Consider the following 21,492-nt stretch of genomic DNA (forward strand, 5'->3'; position numbering starts at 1 on the left):
CGGGAATATCGTATCAACTGGGAGATATATACTCTGTATGCAGGCGCTACTCGAATGTTGCTACATAGAAATGGAAATTTCACAATTGGGAAGCTGAAATCATCTCTTTTGTCGTAAAGTTTTGCTTTCAACCGACCCTCATTGTCAATTTCTAGATGTAAGTCAAGATATGAGGCAGACTTTACTGTATCTGTAGTATCCTTTATCTCTAGTTCGATGGGATAGATTCGTTCAACATAGTCACCAGATTTTGTATTATTTAGTGAGAGAACATCATTTATATAGCGGAACGTAAAGTTAAAGGATATTGCTAACTTCTTATCGTTTTCCTAAGAAGTTCCTGTATGAAGTCAGCCTCATAATAAGGAAGATACAAGTCGGCAAGAAGAGGGGCACAATTGGTTCCCATTGGAATTCCGACAGTCTGTTGAAAAACACGTCCTCTAACGTAACAAATATGTTGTCAATCAAGAAATCAAGCATCTTGATAATGTCACTTTCAGAGATTTTTTTTTTAATCAGAGTGATTTAGGGGGTTACGTTACACAGAGTAGTCCTGTAATTTTGACGTTTCATTTTTTTTGCGGAAAAAGAAATTAGCGAAAAATTTTGGATGATGTTTTGTTTTCTTACTTTTTTTTATTGTCAAGTTTAGGAAACGTCCTGTCCTGTTTTGTTCCCTTTTAGAAACCAATGTGAACCCCAAATTGTTGTAGTTCAGTTTAAATAAGGCAACAATGTATGATATGAAAAACTACAATGTAATGAAATGTCTTTTCTTGACGGCTCATATTTTTGAATAACAAGAAAACAAAATTTTAATGATAAAGTACAAATTTGGTCCGTTTTTGAAAACTACCGATTTTTAGAGATGGCTCATAATTTTGAATAAAAAGAGGAAATGCTTGCACTCTAAATTGATGCGGACTAAATTTTGTAGCCATTATGGACCAATATTGCTGTCATTTGTATTATACAAATCATCCTGAGTAACGTATTTACTGATTTTAATTCATACTGCCATATAATTTTCAAACTAAAGTACAAATATTGTTAGTTTGGATGATGCGGTCAAATATTTTTGTCATACAAACCACCTTTTGGTATGAAAACTAATGATTTTAAGTAATGGCTCAGTATTTTTAATAAAAACAGGAAATGTTTGCACTCTAAATTAATGCGGACTTAATTCTGTCTTCACTTAACTTTTTTTTGAAATTAAGTACAAATTTGGTCTGTTTTGGAAGATGCAGTCCAATATTTTTGTTAGACAAACAATCCTGAGATATGAAAACTGCTGATTTTAGAGATCATGGAGATAGCTTAGAATTTTGAATGAAAAGAGGAAATGCCGGCACTCTCAATTGTTTCGGTTAAGACTTTGAAGTCATTGTGTACCAAAATTGCTGTCTTTTTTATTAAACAATTCATCCTGGACAACAAATCTACTGATTTAATTTACACTGCCATATAATTTTCATAATACAGTACAAAATATGGTCAGTTTTGGATGATGCGGTCAAATATTTTCGTTATACAAACCATCCTGAGATATAAAAACTACTGATTTTAATGACAGCTCAGTATTTCGAATAGACAAAAGTCAATGCTTGCAGTCTAAATTGAGGCTGACTGAATTGTGTAGTCATTGTGTACCAATATAACTTTTATTTGTATTATACAATCCGTCCTTAGTAACAAATTCACTGATTTAATTTATAATGCCATATAATTTTCATAATACAGTACAAAAATTGGTCAGTTTTTGATGATGCGTTCAAATATTTTTGTTATACAAACTATCCTGAGATGAAAAAAAAAAAAAAAAAAAAAAAAAAAAAACTACTGATTTTTAGAGATGGCTTAGTATTTTAAATAAAAAGAGGAAGTGTTGGCACTCTAAAAGCATACGGTCACACTTATGTAGTCATTGTGTACCAATATTGTATTATACAATCCATCCTGAGTTTTAAAATTTACCTACTTATGATACCTCATTATTTTTGTTTTATAAGAAAGTACAAACGTGGTCCGTTTTGGATGATGCCGTCAAATAAAGTTGTTATACACACCATCTTGAGATATGAAAATTTTTAGAGATGGCTCAGAATTTTGAATAAAAAGAGGAAATACTGGTACTCCTGATTATTGCGGACACTTTTGTAATCGTTGTGTACCAATGTTACCAACACTGGACTGAATAGTAAAGGTTACATATATACAAAGACAAATAAAAAGAACACTATAACACATAATTAAGATGAATTTATACTTCAAGACAATCATGTATTATTTGTGAAGTCGATACTGAATAATTATCAAAAAGGTCTTGGTATCTTTCGATGAACTTTTTTTTAGTAAAAAGACGTTCTTTGATATAACCCTGGTTCATCAATATTCTGCTCAGACACTGGTGCCAATTTCAAGATTTCTGATTTTGAAAATAATATTACAAACATAATTCTTGAAATTAGGAAAAAAGAATTCTTCTTGTAACATATTTGTATCATCTATTTTTCCTAGGCACAAGGATTATTAGGAATCAGAATCTTTTGAGATTGATTTTAAAAATGTTTTGAGAAATCTGGCTTTACGCTTTGATAAAGTGTTCTATATGGCTTGTTATGAAGCAATTTACTGTAATTTCGGAAATCCAATGAAATTTTTATAAGGAATAATATTTAACATATGTCACAGTTTGGATTTTAAAAAATTGTTCATTTCATAGCCACCAATTTTGCTCACATTCAATCCTTAATTTTCTTCGGGATATTCATCAATGAGGTGGAGTTCCATCTCTGATGTTTAAACTCAATGAAGGGAAAGATTGCAATTCTTAGCATCACAAATCTTACAGTCCTCCAGAGAAGAAGATCGACAGTGACAGATCTTTTATATACATTTCTACTTGAAACGGAAATGAAGTCATGGTTGACAGATTCTTTGTTGGGTTGTAGTTTTGAAGAAAAGGAAAATTCAGGTTTAGCATGTGCAATTTTTTTGGCTGACCTTTGGTTTGGCGGCAAATTAACTTTGTTAATGGCTGTTGTTATTTTTTGCATTTTTATCTTTTGTGCTTTGCTTTAATTTTCTGCTATATGTGTAAATTGTAGCATTTAATTTGAATTATTAACCTGCTTGAGTTATGTTATCTGCATATTAATATCTGTCCAATCGCCTAATAATTGTTTTATATAATGTTGGTATTTTGTCTATATCGAATATTTCGAATGTTAGAATATTGGCGTATTTTTGCCTTTTAAATAAAAATATATAATTACCGAAAACTTAAAGAAACTGTTATTTTTTGCTTTTGTCAAATTAAAATTCGATGCATTTTCTATACTTTGATGAGTTCTCATTATTGAAATTTACTCAACAGTTACATTTTGTTGTGCGATGGGCTGTATAGTTTCCTTTACACATATAAACACCAGTAAGTTCATTAATTCTCTGAACAGTTAACTAGGCAGGTTTGTTTTCTATTTGATAATTATTAGTTGTATAATTTATTTATTTTAAATTTCTTTTTAAATTTGAATATATGTATTTGAAGCGTCGATCAACTTTGTTTTGCACCTCGTCGAGTTAAATTACTCCCTCCCGCCCTTTCCCTTAGAGATTGATTTATATTAATATAAAATAACTTTTTTAACCGCTAATTTTTTGCATATTTATCTTTTGTGCTTTGCTTTAATTTTCTTCTAAATGTGTATTTTGTAGCATTTCATTTGATTTATTGACCTGCTTGAGTTATGTTATCTGCATACTAATATCTGGCCAATCGCCTTATGAACGTTTTTATATCATGTTGGTATTTTGTCTATTTCGACTATTTAGGTAATAAAGGTTTTTTTCTTCGTGAAACAATTCTTTCAATTCATACCCACACTTAAATCAGTAAAAAACATGTTGCATTTCCATATTGCCGAGACTGGGCTATAGAAATCTGAATCAGGCCATGAGAATATTGCAGGCAGAAATACGTGAACGTGCTTTTTCTAGACATTTTCACGTCAGAAACTCCTCTTATTGTCCTTACGATAATGGTACAGGCAGACGGGATTTGTTGCTGGGCACCCATGACCAGATCAATATGTAGTGACAAAACAACGTCAGTAAAATTTGACTACGTAACGTCATTTGTGAGACATGTTTGCTGTCGCAATGTCAACTGCTTAAATCAAGTCGTCGAATGCCATGGCAGACAGATTTACGCCAAAAATGTTTCTGATATGCTGAAATGCGAAAGAATCGACTGTTTAAGCCCTAAGGTAAAATCGCAAATTTACCAAAAACATAATGTAATTGGTGGGACAGAGGCCAATTCAGAAGGTACAAAACAGAACTCTAAACATGCTCAACAAAACTGATTGACTTTTATGTCCATCACTTAGGCTATGGTTGCAGGCAGTCATTGTATTCGAAGGTGAAACATCCATTGATAAAAAGAACATTTCGATTTCAGTGCATACCACACAATCTGAACATTAAACATGACGTAATCAATTAAATTTTTGAACTGAAAACTTTTATTAGACAATGACGTAATGAATGAAATTGATGTGTATACATTTTCTTTGCAAAAATTGCATATTCAGAAATGAGAATTAAAAAGAATAATCTAGTGTTGTGTGTTTAGAGTCCGTCAGCATATTTATTATAAGACATACACTCCATTGTTTATTAATTGCACATCAATCATTGAATCTGTGGTTTTGCCAAAGGAAATAAAATTTCGTTTCAGGAGGAGTTAACCAGTATAGATAATACTGGGAATCAACCAAATTTTACACGGTCAAGTTTTTTTGTAACCGCATGAAAACCAGAACGGATATCTTTTTTGTTCATAGTGAAAAAGCGATTGGTCTAAATAATTTTCAATAAAACTTAATTTATATCAATGTGAAGTTTGTTTTATTCCCCCAAAAAATGATACATATGTATATGAAACGCAAATAAAATCAGCTTTTTTTAATTATGAATCAATATTTCTTAAAAATACCGTTGTTACCCAAGTTTTATACTAAATATGGAATATTTATAAACACATTTTGTCTCTCGGAGGGAATTTTAAGAAAACAATATTCGTTTAATCATTTTACTTTTACTCACCTTTAAAAAATGTCTGCAAAATCGAATAAGGCGTAGTTGTAGGCATGTTTTGTTGTTCGGTTTGTGACTTCCCAGTTCTTCTCATGTGGGAGGCCATATTGACAGTTGTAAATGGTGTATAATTGACATTTGAAGAAACTATACTTTGAGTATAAGGCCTCCGAATCAATATAGACAAAATTGTTCTTGTTGTAGACGAGTTTGAAGATTTCTGTCTTTCGTTGTCGTAAGTCATGACTTTATTGTTTACTTCCTTGGATTTTTTCCTTTTTATTCTTAGTTTTGTGTTTGTCGTTTTTGTTCTTTTTATTCTTTTTTGATTTTGTCTTTCTGTCAATGTTGACATCTGTTTCCCTCTTTGTCAGTTATTTGCTTTTCTTATTTGTTTGATATATTATATTTTCAGTAGAAGTCGTTTTCATGGTCGACATTAGTGATGACATCCTTGCGAACAGTACTGACCTTATGTTGAAAGTCGAAAAAAAATATCGATGACAAGGAGTTATTGTCTTTTCTTTCATATTTATCTGAAAATAGTTTCATCACTTTCAATTTATGTAAATTTAATGTTTAAAATCATTTTATTAATCCTATTAAAGTTTTTCTTGTGTTTAGGATATTGTTTGCTAGAGTGTCAAAAATACTTACCATATTGGATAGAATATTGATTGTCGAAGTAAAACCATATAAAATGTTGCTGTTCAGTGGGGGAAAAATTGCGGAAATAAGTCTCATGCATATCTGGCTCAAAAGTAACTGAAAATTTAACGATAACTGTAAATTTTCGTATCCTTACATGACCAAGGTACATGTACGTGTACCAGGTGTACAAAAATAAGATAAAAGTTCTCATTTAAATTAGCCATGACGATAATTGGATATTTTGTAAAATGTCTTGAATATCCCTCAATTTTTTTCTAATATTGTAATTTTGATTGGAAAACTATTCGCACAACGATAAAACAATTTTTATTTGCAGCAGGATGCCAATAGACTCAAATGGATATCCTACGTTCATTTTGCTTTACAATTAAATTTGATCAATTTACTGAATGAACCCCTCCTACATTATTGAACTATAATCCTTTTGCATTAACCATAGTATCTTATTGTTTGTATAAATTAGATACACAAACTCAGGGGGGTGAAAGGCTAAATATGATAAATATATTTGCTGAGATCATATAAATAACTATAATATGAAACTGCTCTCAACTATTTGTTTTATTTTTTCTTGGTGGTGGTGGTGGTGTTGGTTTGGGGGGGGGGAGGTGGTGGGTATAATTTACCGGACTTTTCCTCCCTGTATATAAAAGCAAACATTAATGCCTGAATCAGTCCTTTTGACCGTGAAAATCCAAAATGCAGATACAAAGAAGTGCTTTCAATCATAGTATTGTTGATTCATATTTACTACCTTGAATACATGGAATAAATATTGTAAAACTTTGTAATTATATCTTATATTTTGGCTTTTTAATATTTCTTCTTTTTTCGACATGAATTAGATGTCGTTTTAAAAATTCAAGGGTTACTTCCGATAGTATATTGCAATTAATTCTAAGTAGCCATGGCTCATGAAGTTTTGATTATTTGCTTGTTATTTGCTTAACGTCCAATGACAAATATTTCATGCCTAATCAGGACGAGGCAGTATTCTTTAATTTGCAAAAATCTTCCAAAATTTATAGGCATTTATAATTTTGGCAATGTTCGGGAATACCCCATAATGATTTAGAACCCACATATGCGTAGACGAAACTAATATACTATATATTCTTGTAAAGGTTAAAGGGCGTTTGATAAACGCAGTGGTGGGAAATATATGTAGGGATATCATTCATATAGTCGCTACTCTTTACGACCTAGAACTTCCGGCTTATGAACATATTTTATGTCATGCAAAATTTACCCTTTTCGATAGCAAACTAATATTGTAATATTTTACAAGGACAGACAGGCTGGAAATGCTAAGTGCTTGTACAATAGTGAACGGTTATCTGTTATTGATGAATTTCACTATTTTGGTTCAAGACTAGATCTGTACAAGAAGCCAGAAAAGTTATGTATGATCTTCAACTTCGTACTTTATTTGGCCTTTTTAACATTTTTTTGATTCGAGCGTCACTGATGAGTCTTTTGTAGAGGAAACGCGCGTCTGGCGCAAATACAAAATTTCAATCTTGGTATCTTTGATGAGTTAAATTATATTCTATGTATTGCGTAGAGCAACAAAATTGTGCTTACCAATATATATTGTATTACAGTTGTTTATTACTATGGTCGCACCTTTTCTATTGTATTATGCTGAGGTTCGGGGTTAAGAAAAATATGATATAGGCAAATCCTTGCAGTTGAAATTTTTTGAATATGATATGAAAGTCAAACAATTGCATTGTATATGAAGAACTTGGTAGAGTACCTATGTCTGTCTGCATCAAAACAAGACTGGTTGGATTTGGGGAACTTATTGGTACGGGTAAATAACATTGCTGATACACTGTGTGAAATGCTGTATGGACTTGATTGCGGTGATGTTTTTATCATTCCTAATGATTAAATTATGTCAGAGATATATTAATAGAATGTGGATATGTTGATGACTGGAATAATCAATTTGTGAGAAAGTTTGTAATGTATCAAAAAATTTGAAAAAGTGTAATCATGATTTGTTTAAGTGACAAGTATGCTTTTATAATATTCTTTGTTAATTTTATTCACAACTTGTTTAGCCCATGTGATGTAGAGCCTAACTATTGTGGTACAGAAAATCTTATTTTATTTCATGTCAAAATGCCAGATTTTGATTGGTTAATCGAGGGAGATAATTTGCTCTATCTCATAGCAAATACGCTATTATCCTTCGCGGAGACGCTTGATCAATTGTGCGCTTTATCAAATACAGATGGTTGTTATGTATAAGACGTCATAGTTTATTACTTTAGATTTGAATTTTAATAGACAGCAATAACAGAACATTTAGTATATTAAATTAAATAGCACATAGCTGAGAGAGTAATAGAGCAGATTGTTAACCCTCGAAAAAAACATTGTCAACCTTGGCTTCACCTCGGTTAACAATGTTTTCTCGCTATTTGTTATTTATATAACTGTAAAATGCTTCATACGATATGATGACTTATACATATAAAGACAAGGAGATATGTTTTGATTGCCAATTACACATCTTCTTATATTAACAAAAATGTCAACAATTACAGGTCGCCACACGGCGTTCAACAATGAAATAAGCAAAATTCCAAGTCCCAAAATGAAAAAATGGGATAGAATACATGTGGCCTTATTTATGCTACACAAATAAACTAAAAAAAAATTATGACAGACGGCAATCACTTGATTACATTTTAATGGCATGCAACAGGCTCATGAAGCGTATTTTATATACATGTTTGTTGGTTTTTGTTTGATTTTTGTTTGTATTGTTGGGTTTATGTTTTAGTGAAGTATAACCAACATTTTCCTTTCATCGTATCGGAATAGTTCAATTAATCTTACTAAAATAAAAGTGTGCGGAAGATAATAAAAACACAGATATTTTTATTGCACTCTAGATTCATCGAAATTAAATCAAATGCTCTTTAGGAATGTTTGATAACATAAAAGTCTTTGGTGTCGTCTGTCTGTATATGAATTAGTACTGAGAACTATGCAACACAAATCATTGATTCTTCTGTTGTGAAAATTTTACCCTTATAGATGTATAAAAACTTTATTGAACACTTCATTTCATTCTTGTCTCGTCGGACGTTCCCATTAAATCTTATTTTAGATGCCAAAATCCTGTTTTCTGCATGGTTAATCATTTTCTATAAGTGCATGGACACATATGTGAAATAAGGATTGGTCAGAGAACTGTTGAAAACTGTTTAAAAGCATACTGGTTGGCTAGGAGTCAAAATAATGTGTCCGGATAGGATGACATGTTTTCTTGCGAAATGTTACCATGTGAACAATTAATGATGTTACAAATACGGCTCAGCGTGTTAACAAATATTATGCATTTGCAAAAAGGTTCATATATGTACACACAATTGCCATTGAAGTTGATTCACTCGCGGGTTTAAAATCCATAAACTGATGAAACCTTAATTTCGTAGTGTGTAAATAATATACTTTAAGTAATTTCAACTTTTCATCAGTCAATAAAATCATAATTTTATCGAAGGATATTCCTCACCAAAACGAATGAATAAGCATTTGAAAATTTAAATGTATTCACTGTTATGCAGTAGCATTACTTCTAATAGTTATAAACATAAGAAAATGAGATATTATTGCCAATGAGACAACTTTCCACCAGAGACCAAATGACATAGAAGTTAACAACTATAGGTCACCATACGGCCTTCAATGATGAGCAAACCCATACCGCATAGTCAGCTATAAACGTCCCCGAAATGACAAAAAAACAGTTAAAACGAGAAAATAACGGCCAGATTTATGTATAAAACAATGAACGAAAATAGATATGACATACAGCAACAAACGACTACCACTGAATCATTGTGAATTACAGGTTCTTGACTTGACATAGGCACATATGACAGTGTTTGGTTTTGATTAAGAATATCCTTCGTCTTTAATCATTCCATTCATTAGATTATTACTCAAAATACGCCAACATATTTCAGAAATTGTAGGTTCTTTTTCTCAGATCTGTAGATAAAATGATTCATGATGTGTCTAAAAGTTTGAAATTACAACTGAATATATTTACCAGATTTTAGACCTAAAAGAATGATTATCAATAGATTAATTAACAAAATCCCATCCATGATTTTGCTGAACAATTTGTTAGAATGATATTCAACCTAGTGTTTCCTTTCAAACGATCACATTTATATCAGAGTACGTCTTTCCTGTAAATGGTTTGCTATATTTAATACAGTATATAGCATTTATAATTGGTTTAAGTGTTAAGTCTAATTTTCCGAAAGGTCCAAACTGAGGTGTGTGAACCTTACGAAATGGTGACGTGCAATGAATTAGGAATTGTCATGCAAAAATGCTAGTTGTTTAAACACAAAAAATACTTATCTATGAAATATAAGGAAAGAAGACACAGAGGCAATTAATCCTAGAATATATGTATTACATTTGGTCAATTTACGACTGATAAGCAAAAGGGTTTTGCAAAAAGTCAGACCGGTTTGCGATTTTCTAATCCAAAGGTTATGTAACAGGTTGTTTGAAGTGAAATATATAAGTATATGCCCATATTATGTTTGAAACGATATCATCTTTCATACATCACAACTTTTCGATCTACAATTAAGATAATATGGTATGAATGCCAACGCCACAATTATCACCAGAGACCAAATGATCTAGATGTAAACAACTGTAGGTCACTACATGGTCTTTATTAATAAGAAAAACCATATAATAGGAGACAGATTTGTAATTAGGACACAGATTTGTTTGTGAATCCTAAATATTTATTTCAATTGTATTATATCGTTAGGTGATGATTTATCTGAATAAATATTGTTTAACTTAAGCAAAACCATAATTGTTTTGTGCGCTATGAAAGGACCAGACATGACAAAACAAAACTACAAAAGACAAGATTTTAGACACAAACCGTTAATATGAATAGTTACATAGTGTGCTAGTGACCTAATACGATATATATGGGGTCAATAAATTCCATATGGGATGAGAGCAAAGCTCGAACCCCATATGGAATTCATTCCAATCCCCGGAACACTATGAAACGTTCATATAAATATAAAACAAAACGAAATAAATTTAATAATAAAAAATGAAAAAAAGGGGGTAACCCCCCCTCTCCACTCTTCCTTCGATCCGCTAATGTATCAAGAGAACAAACTGTCTGCAGTCAATAAAATATAAAATCTGGGAATGTATAAATCCTTTTCAAAGGATGATTAATAAGTGCGTCCAGAAATAAGACATGACTGAATGGATATAAATTTTTTTGTCAATGACTATTATTCCCTAGAGATTAAAATTTTCAAGCGGAAGAGTACTTGAATGAATATAATAATAGTACTTCCGGATAAATTAACATGACATTGTCCTCAATCGATAATATTTTGAAAATTGATCACACAGGATTTTCAAAAAATGATTAAGTAATTGTTACAAATTCTGAACAATAACGATCGATTTAAGAAAAAAAAGGATTTGAGATTACGTTTTTTCTTATACCTAAATTGATTTTAAAATATGACAAAGAGTGAATAAACGAACTGCTGATGAACATTTTAAAGTTTAAAATTGACACTACAATTAAATAAGACTATCTTAATTGGATTTCATAATCCTTTTTGATAATTGGCATGTTTAAAAAAGTACATTTGTAAAATAACATTCCGCGGAAAGGATTTTAGTGTCGTTTTGAATATTTATCATCTTGTAATGTACCATGATCACATTAGCCAGTGCTTCGATCTCTGCGAATTCGATTCTGTCTTGTTAAAAGGATACAATATGTGAATGTTAATTTCCAGAAAAAAATGAATGCTGTAGTTATGCTAAATCTAAAGCTAAAAGTCCCTTATACTAATATGGCTGTTCTATATGTATATAGGCCCTTTTAGTTTTCATGATCTCGAAACTTTTTATATATCTAACTTCTCACAATTATGGCCGTAAGGGAGTCTAGAAGATTGTTCGACAGACAGCTGTTATGCTCAAGCAAAATCAAATAATTTATTGTTTTAGCAGAAGGTAGAAAGCAATTGTCTTAGATACATGATTTTTATTAGTTGTTATTGGCTTTGAACTAGCTGTCAGTAACTACGAGTACTCTCAGATTTACATTTACATGTAATGTCTCTTTTGTTGTGTAGGGATTAGGGATGGATAACTACTCTGCCACGTACGATCTATGTTTTTTGCTGATATTTTTCTGCTTTGTATCGATCAGATTAAGCCTTTTTCAACTGATTTATGTAGGTTGTTTTATGCTGTGCTGTTACACCGATGTCACAGGTTAGTCGGAGGGTTGAGCGTTCAAAAAAATGTTTAACCCCGCCACATTCTTTATGTGCCTGTCCCAAGTCAGGAGCCTGTAGTTCAGTGGTTGTCGTTGGTTCATGTCTGTCATACTTTTTTCTTTAAATTGTTTTGCTATAAAATAGGCCGGTAGTTTTCTCAATTGAATTGCTTCATATTTTTCATGCCTTTTATAGCCGACTATACGGGTTTTCTCATTGTTGAAGGCCGTACGGTTGCCTATAATTGCTTACATCCACTTCATTTGAACTTTGTTGGATAGTTGTCTCATTGGCAATCATACAACATCTCCTTATTTTTATATAACAATGCAACTGCAATTGAGATATGCTTAAATCACAACAGACTATTGTTATTGAAAGCTTAAACATTACATGCACTGCATGTTTTGTTTTATATATAAACTGATACAATAAAAATAGATAGGAAGAATATGGCATTACATTTTCGTCAGTTGTCGAGAAATTTACAGTTTTATATGTAAAGTATAGCCACTTCAGATCTCTATTATTGAAAATCGTGTATTAAGTTGAAAAAGTCGTTTCCAGTTTTTCTTTGTATTTGGATGTGAACTATCATTAGCGTGGAGCCATACACCGTAATATTCATTGTCAACCTGCATCTTCAAGTTAAACAATGTTAACATTTCTTCATACAATGAATGTTTGTACTTCTGCCTGCTAGGGTTCTTTAAATCACTCGATACAACCATTCATTGTTCGGCCGTCAACGGAATGAAGCAAGATTGCTTGAATATAACGGTTCAAAAAAAGAATCCAAAAGAAGCAATTTTATCATTATTATTTTGTTAATTAAATTGACGTTTTGTGAAGATTGAAAAGAATGCAGAAATGGTTAAAACCCTTAACTACAAAATGTACAATGTTATGTAAATTTGATATCATGTAAATTTTACATTCCTACCTTCAAAAACGATGCCACTGCTGTTGATAGTCCCAAGGGGTATCACTATCACTTGCCATTCTTAATTAGAAATAATATTACATCAGAAACTTCAGTTGAAAACTATGTTTAGTTGTTTTTCCCTCTTGCAAATTTATTTCTAAGATGTTTCTGCCATCCTTTTTATATTGCTTTGGTTGAATAACTATTCAGCAATACATTTGATATTGTGCACACATATTACAAATGATAATTAAAAGGCACATATTGGGCAAACATTTTGGTTGTTGTGATTTCTAATAGAAAAACCGGAATAAAAATGGTCGTCATGTTCGCATATACATGTACTCTATTAAAATGGAAATTATAGATAGTTACCAGGTATTCTCCATATCTTGACTTGCATTAAAGATTGGTTGTGGGCAAAGCTTTACATCAAGAGAGTTGAGTTCAATATTCCAATTGTGAACTTTCGTAATGTTCCAGCGGCACTTTTATATTAAATAAGCGTCTCCAGGACTTGCTTTCACTATCGGGATTTCTTTTCTAAATGACTTTGTATACTAATTTGTACATTACATGTGTATGCAAATCGTGTGTTTGTTTGTTCTATATTGGGTAGAGGTATAGGGGGAGGGTTGGGATCTCAAAAAACATGTTTAACCCCGTCGCATTTTTGCGACTGTCCCAAGTCAGGAACCTCTTGCCTTTAATTTGTTAGTCTTGTATTTTTTTATTTTAATTTTGGTTCATTCATATGTTTTGGAGTTTAGTTTGACGTCCATCTTTGCGAAACTAGTATACATTTTTGTTTAGGAGCCCTCTGAAATCCGCCTCCAGGTGCGGGATTTTTTCTCTGTGTTGAAGACCAATTGGTGGCTTTTGGCTGTTTTCTGCTCTGTGGTCGGGTTGTTGTCTCCTTGACACATTCCCCGTTTCCATTCTTAATTTTATATCTTGATTATTTATCATTCACCGACTAGTATTCCACTTTAAAACAGACAGATCAGTGGAATATCGGAAGACACAATGAAGAACGTCCACTATTTTTATCTTTTCTTCAGAGAAAGCACATAACTCTTTGATATCAGTATAAGATTGATTGGTATTTTCTTTACACGACCACACGACAGCTGATTAGAGCATCTCGACTTTAGGACGAACAACCGAGATATTTTATGTCGACTTGTCGAGATAAGTCGACATAAGATGGGACTTAGTCGACTTAATTATCTCGGCAACTCGACCTCATTTCGGCAGAAATAAGCCTCCATAGAAATTACCATTATCAATAAACACACGTTCTATTTGACTTTATGTAAATATAATATGTTTTTAATTGGAACTGTCTTTTACACGAATTCATTCAGCTTTATTGAATTGTACACAAATAATAGATGGATGCACATCTACACTGCCACATTTACAGTATTTTTTTTCTTAATTCAAATACATTTGAAATGAAATTTATATTTTGTAAGTATTTTACAAGCTGTTGATCATATTTCTAGTTGAGAAAATTTGATTGTTTTTGCGTAACACCTGCATTCATAATTTATGTTCACTTGTTGTAAATATGTTTCTGTTGCTTTATTTAATGACTGGCTGTTGCAAACCTACATCGCACATAATATTTGTGTTTTGTTTCATTGAGCCCCCAGGTTGTATAGAACAGAAATGCCTTATGTTCGGATGAAATAGAACACAAGATCTGAAAGGCAGATCAGGAGAAAACAGAAGATACACTGCTTATTGTGAACTAAAGCAATGTCGCATACAATATCATAAAAAAATATTTACAGTGGGCCACTCTCCCTCCTCTATTACAAAATGAACATTTACTTGACAACGATGCTAACATATTTTGTCATTTATTTTAACAGGTATGAATATTTTTATTAACTAATCATACATACAAACATACATACATACCAATAACATTTGTTATCACATCGGTTTTCAAATAACAATCAATCAAAATGTTACGTTATACCGCAAAAACTGCCTTGTTAAGACTTACAATTCAAAACAGAGCCCCATTTAAAAAAATGAAAAAAAAGAATTAATCAGGAGAAAATGAAATGAATAACATACTTACTTATGGCACACTCTTTAAGTAAATAGTGGTGCTGTAAAAATTAACAGAAATGATATAAGTCGGCTGAGCATGTATGGTGTGATTCATGTCGAAACAGACAAATTGATCTTCAATGAAAGTAGCTTATTCAAGACTTTCAAGGGGTATTTCACACTCCAATAAATATATAAAACTGCTATAAGCATAAACTTTATAACAAAATTTAATAAATTTATAAAGAGTTGCTAAGCGGTTGTAAGAGCGTCAGTCAGAAGCGTAAGAATCAGAACTACAAAGGTGTAGTTAAAGATTTACTGCATACAGATATAAACGAAATTTGTAAGATTTCTTGTGTTATTTATAAACTTATGTAACAGTTGTATTCATATCTATTTGAGTATTACAATAAATTACTTAAATCATGAATCTTTATAAATTCAAAGCATTCGTTTTTTTTATTAGATTGGTAAGTACAATACATACAATAATTAACGCCATACTTCAAGGTTGTTTATTATGTACATCTTACATGTAATCATATCTAAAAAAAGAAATATGTGCAAAAGGTTCTAATGAAAGCTTCAAAAACACTATATTGATCGAAAATGCAAGCACAACTTGGAAAAAACTATTCAAAATTTCCAATGTGCATTTAAACCTTTGTAATACCATGAATACCAAAGGTACTGAATATAATTTTTATAACTTTTTTTCAGACTAACACTTTATCAGCCGCTATTGACAATTATGAAATATGTACAATGCATTAAATTGAAACAAATGTAGACCAGGTATAAGATGAAAGTCTTTAAATAAAAGAAATAGAAAACACTAAACATTGCTAAAGGGACAACACAAAAATCAGAAGTCTTAGAAATATCAACCTTACTATGGCAAAATCAATGACGACAAGAAGACAAACAGCAGTACACAAAAATCTACATAAAAAAATAAAAACTGAGCAAATCAAACTCCACTAAAAATGGGAGTGATATCAGGTGCTCCAGAATGATAAACAACCCCTGCTTTAAAATGAATAGAATTTGTATTTCAAACATAAACTTACTCCTACTTGGATGAATTCTTATGAAATCTTATTGATTGTTGTTCATAGGAAGATAATTTTTATGGCTGAACAGACTGTCAATAAAAGCAAGTCATATTTTATGTTGAATAAATTTGACGTGTGGTGATACTTGAACCAAGTAAATGACATCGTCATAATTTTGTGGCATTGCTTTAAAAAAAATAACAGCATATTTAGAATAATGTGTCTTGACTTCGAGCTCCTGATTCAAAATAATATTGCTTTCGATGATTCACGCATGCTTTGGTAATTCCTGAGACTGTATACGATGTATTAAGGTTTGTTGACATGCTTTATAGATTGTTGTGGTGTGTCATACAAGAATTTGGTGTGAACTATTGCGGTGTCACAATATGCTACATTTTCTTTTTCAGACTTCTGCTTGGAGAACTGGCCTTGAAGAAAATGTAATGATGTTCGTAGCATTTTTGCACGTTTTGCCATAGTGATTTTTAATGCACTATTGCTGGATGGATTTTGTTGGTCTGGTTTCAAAAATGACGTTGTTGCCATAGCATAATCATATTCCGCTTCGAAACGTGTAGGCTCTTTACTTCGTACATCAAAATCATTTGCCTTATCATAAATTTGGCAATCAGGAATGCCTCTATTTAGGGTCTTCAAATAGTCCCTTTGGTTCTCGTATGTCCTCTTTTCATTTTCAATAATCGGCTGTCGGGCGCCGAGCTCGAAATGATGTTCATTTCCTTCTGAATGAGCTTTCCTTCTTCTTCGTCTAAAGAAAAATACAAGCGATTAAATAGCATAGTAAGCAACAATTGTTAACATTGATTTCTTAAAGGCAACCTTCATTGGTACAAAATACAAGTGTTACTTTATTTTATGTTCCTTAAAACATATTTGTTTCTTCTAGTAACAACACTGCATGTAATTTATTATGTTAAACGAGTTTGAGAGAAATAAAAATACTTTTAAGCACTTTTTAAATGAAAAATATAGTGAAGTAAGTACTAGTATACAATTATTGAAATACATCAAAATCACTAAAGTTCAATCGAAGAATACAGATAAGTGATAGAATAAGAACTACTGATTATTAGCAAAACAGTACTTGATTTGATTTATGGTTTTTCAACATTTATACTTTACTGGAATATTAATCAGGAAATAGTAAATTCGTGTGTAATAAGTGTCCTTTGTGCAATGACAATGCATACATCTGCTGTATCGCATAACAGTACAATACTAGTTGTCAAGTTGTCAAGTGCGCTCTCATAACGTACCTTTTTCTTACAGTTATTAGAACTGCGATTATTATTAGAACGACCAGTGCTGCTAAGGCTGGAACTGAAATGAAGAGTTTTCCTTTTTTTTAATCACATGTTAATATATATATAGTTTTTTTTAGTTTAAGCTCAAATGACCCTATATATCATGTGAGCTGTTGTCATCACTTGGAGTTCGTCGTTTGTTGTCGTAAACCACAGGACGTACTTTAAGGAAACTTGGTATGGATGATCATCCGTGTATATAGTATAGCGTATGTTTGTTTTGCGGCAATGGCTTAATACAGAACATAAAAATAACATGTTTAAAGTTACTGTCTAATATCGTATAACCTATTAAAGGCAGAGACATTTTGACGGAGCAAAACGTTAAAAATCTACCTACTTTTAGTTTTTCAAAATTTATTGGATGGCTCATACCAGGTGTTATCGCCATTACATGGCATTGTATGCACACAGATCGTTAAAGCAAGTAACTATAAACAGTCAAAAGGATCAGCAAGTCAACATTGGTATTGTCAACAGACTCTTTTAAAGTGTGTTTGTCTAAGATTATCTAAATAAAATAAACAGTTCTAGATAATGACCAGGAAGTCAGGTGCAGTTTGCTTGATTTTCCTTTTTAGTTATATTTTACATAACAAGGATAAGAATTATTTTCTTGTATGCATGTAAGTTCTCTCATTTCTCTATTTTTAAACGTATTTATTTGTATAAAAAAATGTTGTTATGGTTAATTTAAGCAACGAGGAAATACTTAGGATTTCTATATCAGGAATTGATTACCTTAGCTATATTTGGAAAAACCTTTCGGAATGTTTGGCCCTAATGCTTTGCAACTTCGTACTTTATTCAGCCTTTTAATTTGTTTGATTCAAGCGTCACTGATAATCTTGGTATCTTTATTGAGTCATATATACATTTTATATTTTCGTATTTATTACTAGTATCCAAACTTATAATAATACTTCTCTTTAGAAAGGCAATGATACAGATGGAGGTGCACTTTGAACTCGAGTGTTTATTACATGTAAAATTTTGATTACATACTGACCATGTCCTTTTTCGGGAAGTGTTAATTTATACCCAAGTTTACTTCGCATTATTCAAACTTATGTGATGAAGCGTTCATTGTTTAGTATTATTATGTACATTTTGGTACACGATTATAGGTCATAAGGCTTAAAAAAGGGTATTAGAAGATTTTGCAAAATCTAATTATTCTTATTGTTTGGATCAAAACTTAATTGGTGGCCATCGGCTGTTGTCTGATCTATAGTCGGGTTGTTGTCTCTTTGACACATTCCCCATGTCCATTCTCAATTTTATTAATATTATGTAATCATGAATACTGAAGAAAAGAAAACATTTAATGTCACTTAATTTAACTTGAATGCTCCCAAAAAGCTGTATATTTGAATATTATTACTTACAAAAATGTTCAGATTGGGGGAAAACTAACATTAATTTCAAAAAGCAATATCTTTGACAAGTGATTGAGTCCGGCTCTTCAAAATATTTTTTTTAATTCTGTATGTTTGAACGATTTATTAGCTGATGGTTTATTAGTTAAAAAGTATTAAATTATAGTTTGCAGGTTAGTATTAATTTTAGAAGTAAATGGAAGCATATCGAAAACGAGACCGAGTTACAATATAAAATGAAACTTAGTTCTGAAAAAGCACTTGGCTAAAATATTATTTTGTTATTGACTGCATACAATACCTAACTGGATCTTGCCATTACTATATTCGTGTTCCTAATGAAGCATTGTTTTATTTGTTGCTATGTGTATGTGTGTGTGTTTGTTGTTGTCTGTTATATTGTTATTGCATAATTGAGTTCCTTTTTCTGTAATAATATTAATTGTACATTGAAATTTCACTGACCCATTTAAAGGGGGAGGATTGAGTTTACACGTACAAGAATAAGTTTTAATCCGAACTATGTTTATTTACATGTACTATGTCACACCTCCCTTTTGTGGATTTTTAATGTTGTATCTAAATTATTACGACGGGTGCCACATGTGGAACAGGATCTGCTTACCCTTTCGGAGCAACTGAGATCACCCCCAGTTTTTGGTGGGGTTCGTGTTGTCTTGTCTTTAGTTTTCTATGTTGTGTCATCTGTACTATTATTTGTCCGTTTGTCTTTTTATTTTTGGCCATGGCGTTGTCAGTTTGTTTTCGATCTATGAGTTTGACTGTCCCTCTGGTATCTTTCGTCCCTCTTTTATTGTAGTCCTACAGACAGTTTAGTAACGATGACAATTTTCGACAGTCTCTGTTAGATTTATCATTTTCTTGTTGACTCTAAATTCTAAATTGTTCAAAAAGAAAACCAGACTGTATAAAATGCACGTTAAATAAACCTCATCACAACAAATGAATGATCCGTGAGTAGCCGGTTTGCAATATTTCTATCATTATTTGCAATCTTAACTGTCTGTTCTACATCCAGGTCGCAAAACCCACATATATTATTAATTGATTCCGTTCTGATTTTGGATATAGATGTGCTCTTTTTCTTTTGGTGTTTATAATTATTAAGCCAGTCATCAGCAAAAAAAATGAAGTTAAAAAAAGTAAACTGAGCACGTACCTAGTGAGAAGAGGACACTATAAACTAAACTATTGATTGATGTTTCATTTGCCACTGTTCTGTTCTCATTATCCAATGGTGCATTTAAGGTAGTATATTCAGTAAAGCTATAGACAGTAGTATCACTTGAACTTGATAACGACGATGAAACGGAAATAGTACTGGATCTAGACCATACAACAGAATGTTCTTGTGTTAACGATGGCGTGAAAGAGTCTGTAAAGTCTGAATTCGTCGATACAAAATTTGTTGACATGGCCTGTGGGGAAGATGGGTTGACAGGATTTGCATAGTCTGAATTCGTCGATTCAAAATTTGTTGACATGCTCGCCAGCGACGATGTTAAAAACACTGTTTCCGTGCCTAGAGTTGTTGGAGTGGGATCTGGATTGTTGGATGTTATATTGCTATGTTCTAATGTTGGTTGAGCTCTTGTGATAGTGGAGGTAGCATTGTCTGTAATAGTCAAATTAAAAGTTCAAAGCCACTCGAAAAATAAACATAATAATAGCATGCACCTTTACAAACAAAGTATAACAATTACGCAGTCATGTTGGTTATTTATATACCTATTTTCCTCTGATCAGTAAATCTTATTTGATTACTTAAATTCTAATATTTAAAAACAAGCATTTAAATATGTGTACTCATTTTGCAAATTTTGTATAGATAATAAAAGATGACCTCTAATCCAACACTTGATTTCAATTTTATTATTTTTTTAATTCGTCTTTTTTTCTTCTGAAGAACACATAAGTACTAATATCTATATCAGTACTGGTTGGACACTGTCTAATAACATCTGGATCTCCAGGCTGTTTGGGTTTGCAGATGGCCGTGTATTTGTGGTCACAAGGTAATGGAATATACTTCAACTTCCTGTATTTCACATTCAAATATAAGCAACCAACATTTAACAATCCTTCTACTTCATCTGAAAAATAAAAATGATAATAAAACAAATAGCTCCATTTTTTTAATTTATTTCTTTTTTTTCAAGTTTACTAAGTTGATATGTTTGATTTGGGTGAAAACTGATATAACGCTTAAACCATACAAAAACTACAATTCAATTTTATTTATTAATTCAAATGGTGTGCCCTTTCGAATTCATATAAGTCGTGAATTGGTGATTCAAACTCATCAGTAGAAAACAAACTGACAATATCATGGCAAAACAAATACAAAAAACGACCAAAAAGACAAACAACTGTACACAAAACACAACATAGAAGCTATACATTGAGCAACATGAGCACCACAAAAAAAAAAAACGGGGGTAATCGCAGATGCTCTGGAAGGGTCAGCAGATCAAGTCCACATGTGTCACCCATCGTCTTGCTCACGTAAGTACAAACCCTGTGATAAGTCTGATTCGGTAGGTTACATTCGAGCAAATGAGGACGGGATTGTTAATACGACAATTGGATCATATCCATCATTATCTGTGAAAT

The 21,492-nt window shown here is 31.8% G+C and overlaps 1 protein-coding gene across 1 annotated transcript; it reads right to left on the reverse strand.

The window, feature by feature from the left end:
* Positions 1–16,380: 16,380 nt before the first annotated feature.
* Positions 16,381–20,410, reverse strand: LOC127709103 (uncharacterized). The gene is made up of 3 exons (XM_052214452.1): positions 20,039–20,410; positions 17,432–17,495; positions 16,381–16,923 (listed from the first exon to the last, which is right to left on the reverse strand). The coding sequence occupies exons 1-3, from the start codon at positions 20,361–20,363 to the stop codon at positions 16,461–16,463; spliced, it is 852 nt and encodes a 283-aa protein (XP_052070412.1). The 5' UTR covers positions 20,364–20,410; the 3' UTR covers positions 16,381–16,460.
* Positions 20,411–21,492: the final 1,082 nt, after the last annotated feature.

Source organism: Mytilus californianus, unplaced genomic scaffold (assembly GCF_021869535.1).
Source record: "Mytilus californianus isolate M0D057914Y unplaced genomic scaffold, xbMytCali1.0.p SCAF_7, whole genome shotgun sequence".
In the NCBI taxonomy this organism is placed as follows: domain Eukaryota; kingdom Metazoa; phylum Mollusca; class Bivalvia; order Mytilida; family Mytilidae; genus Mytilus; species Mytilus californianus.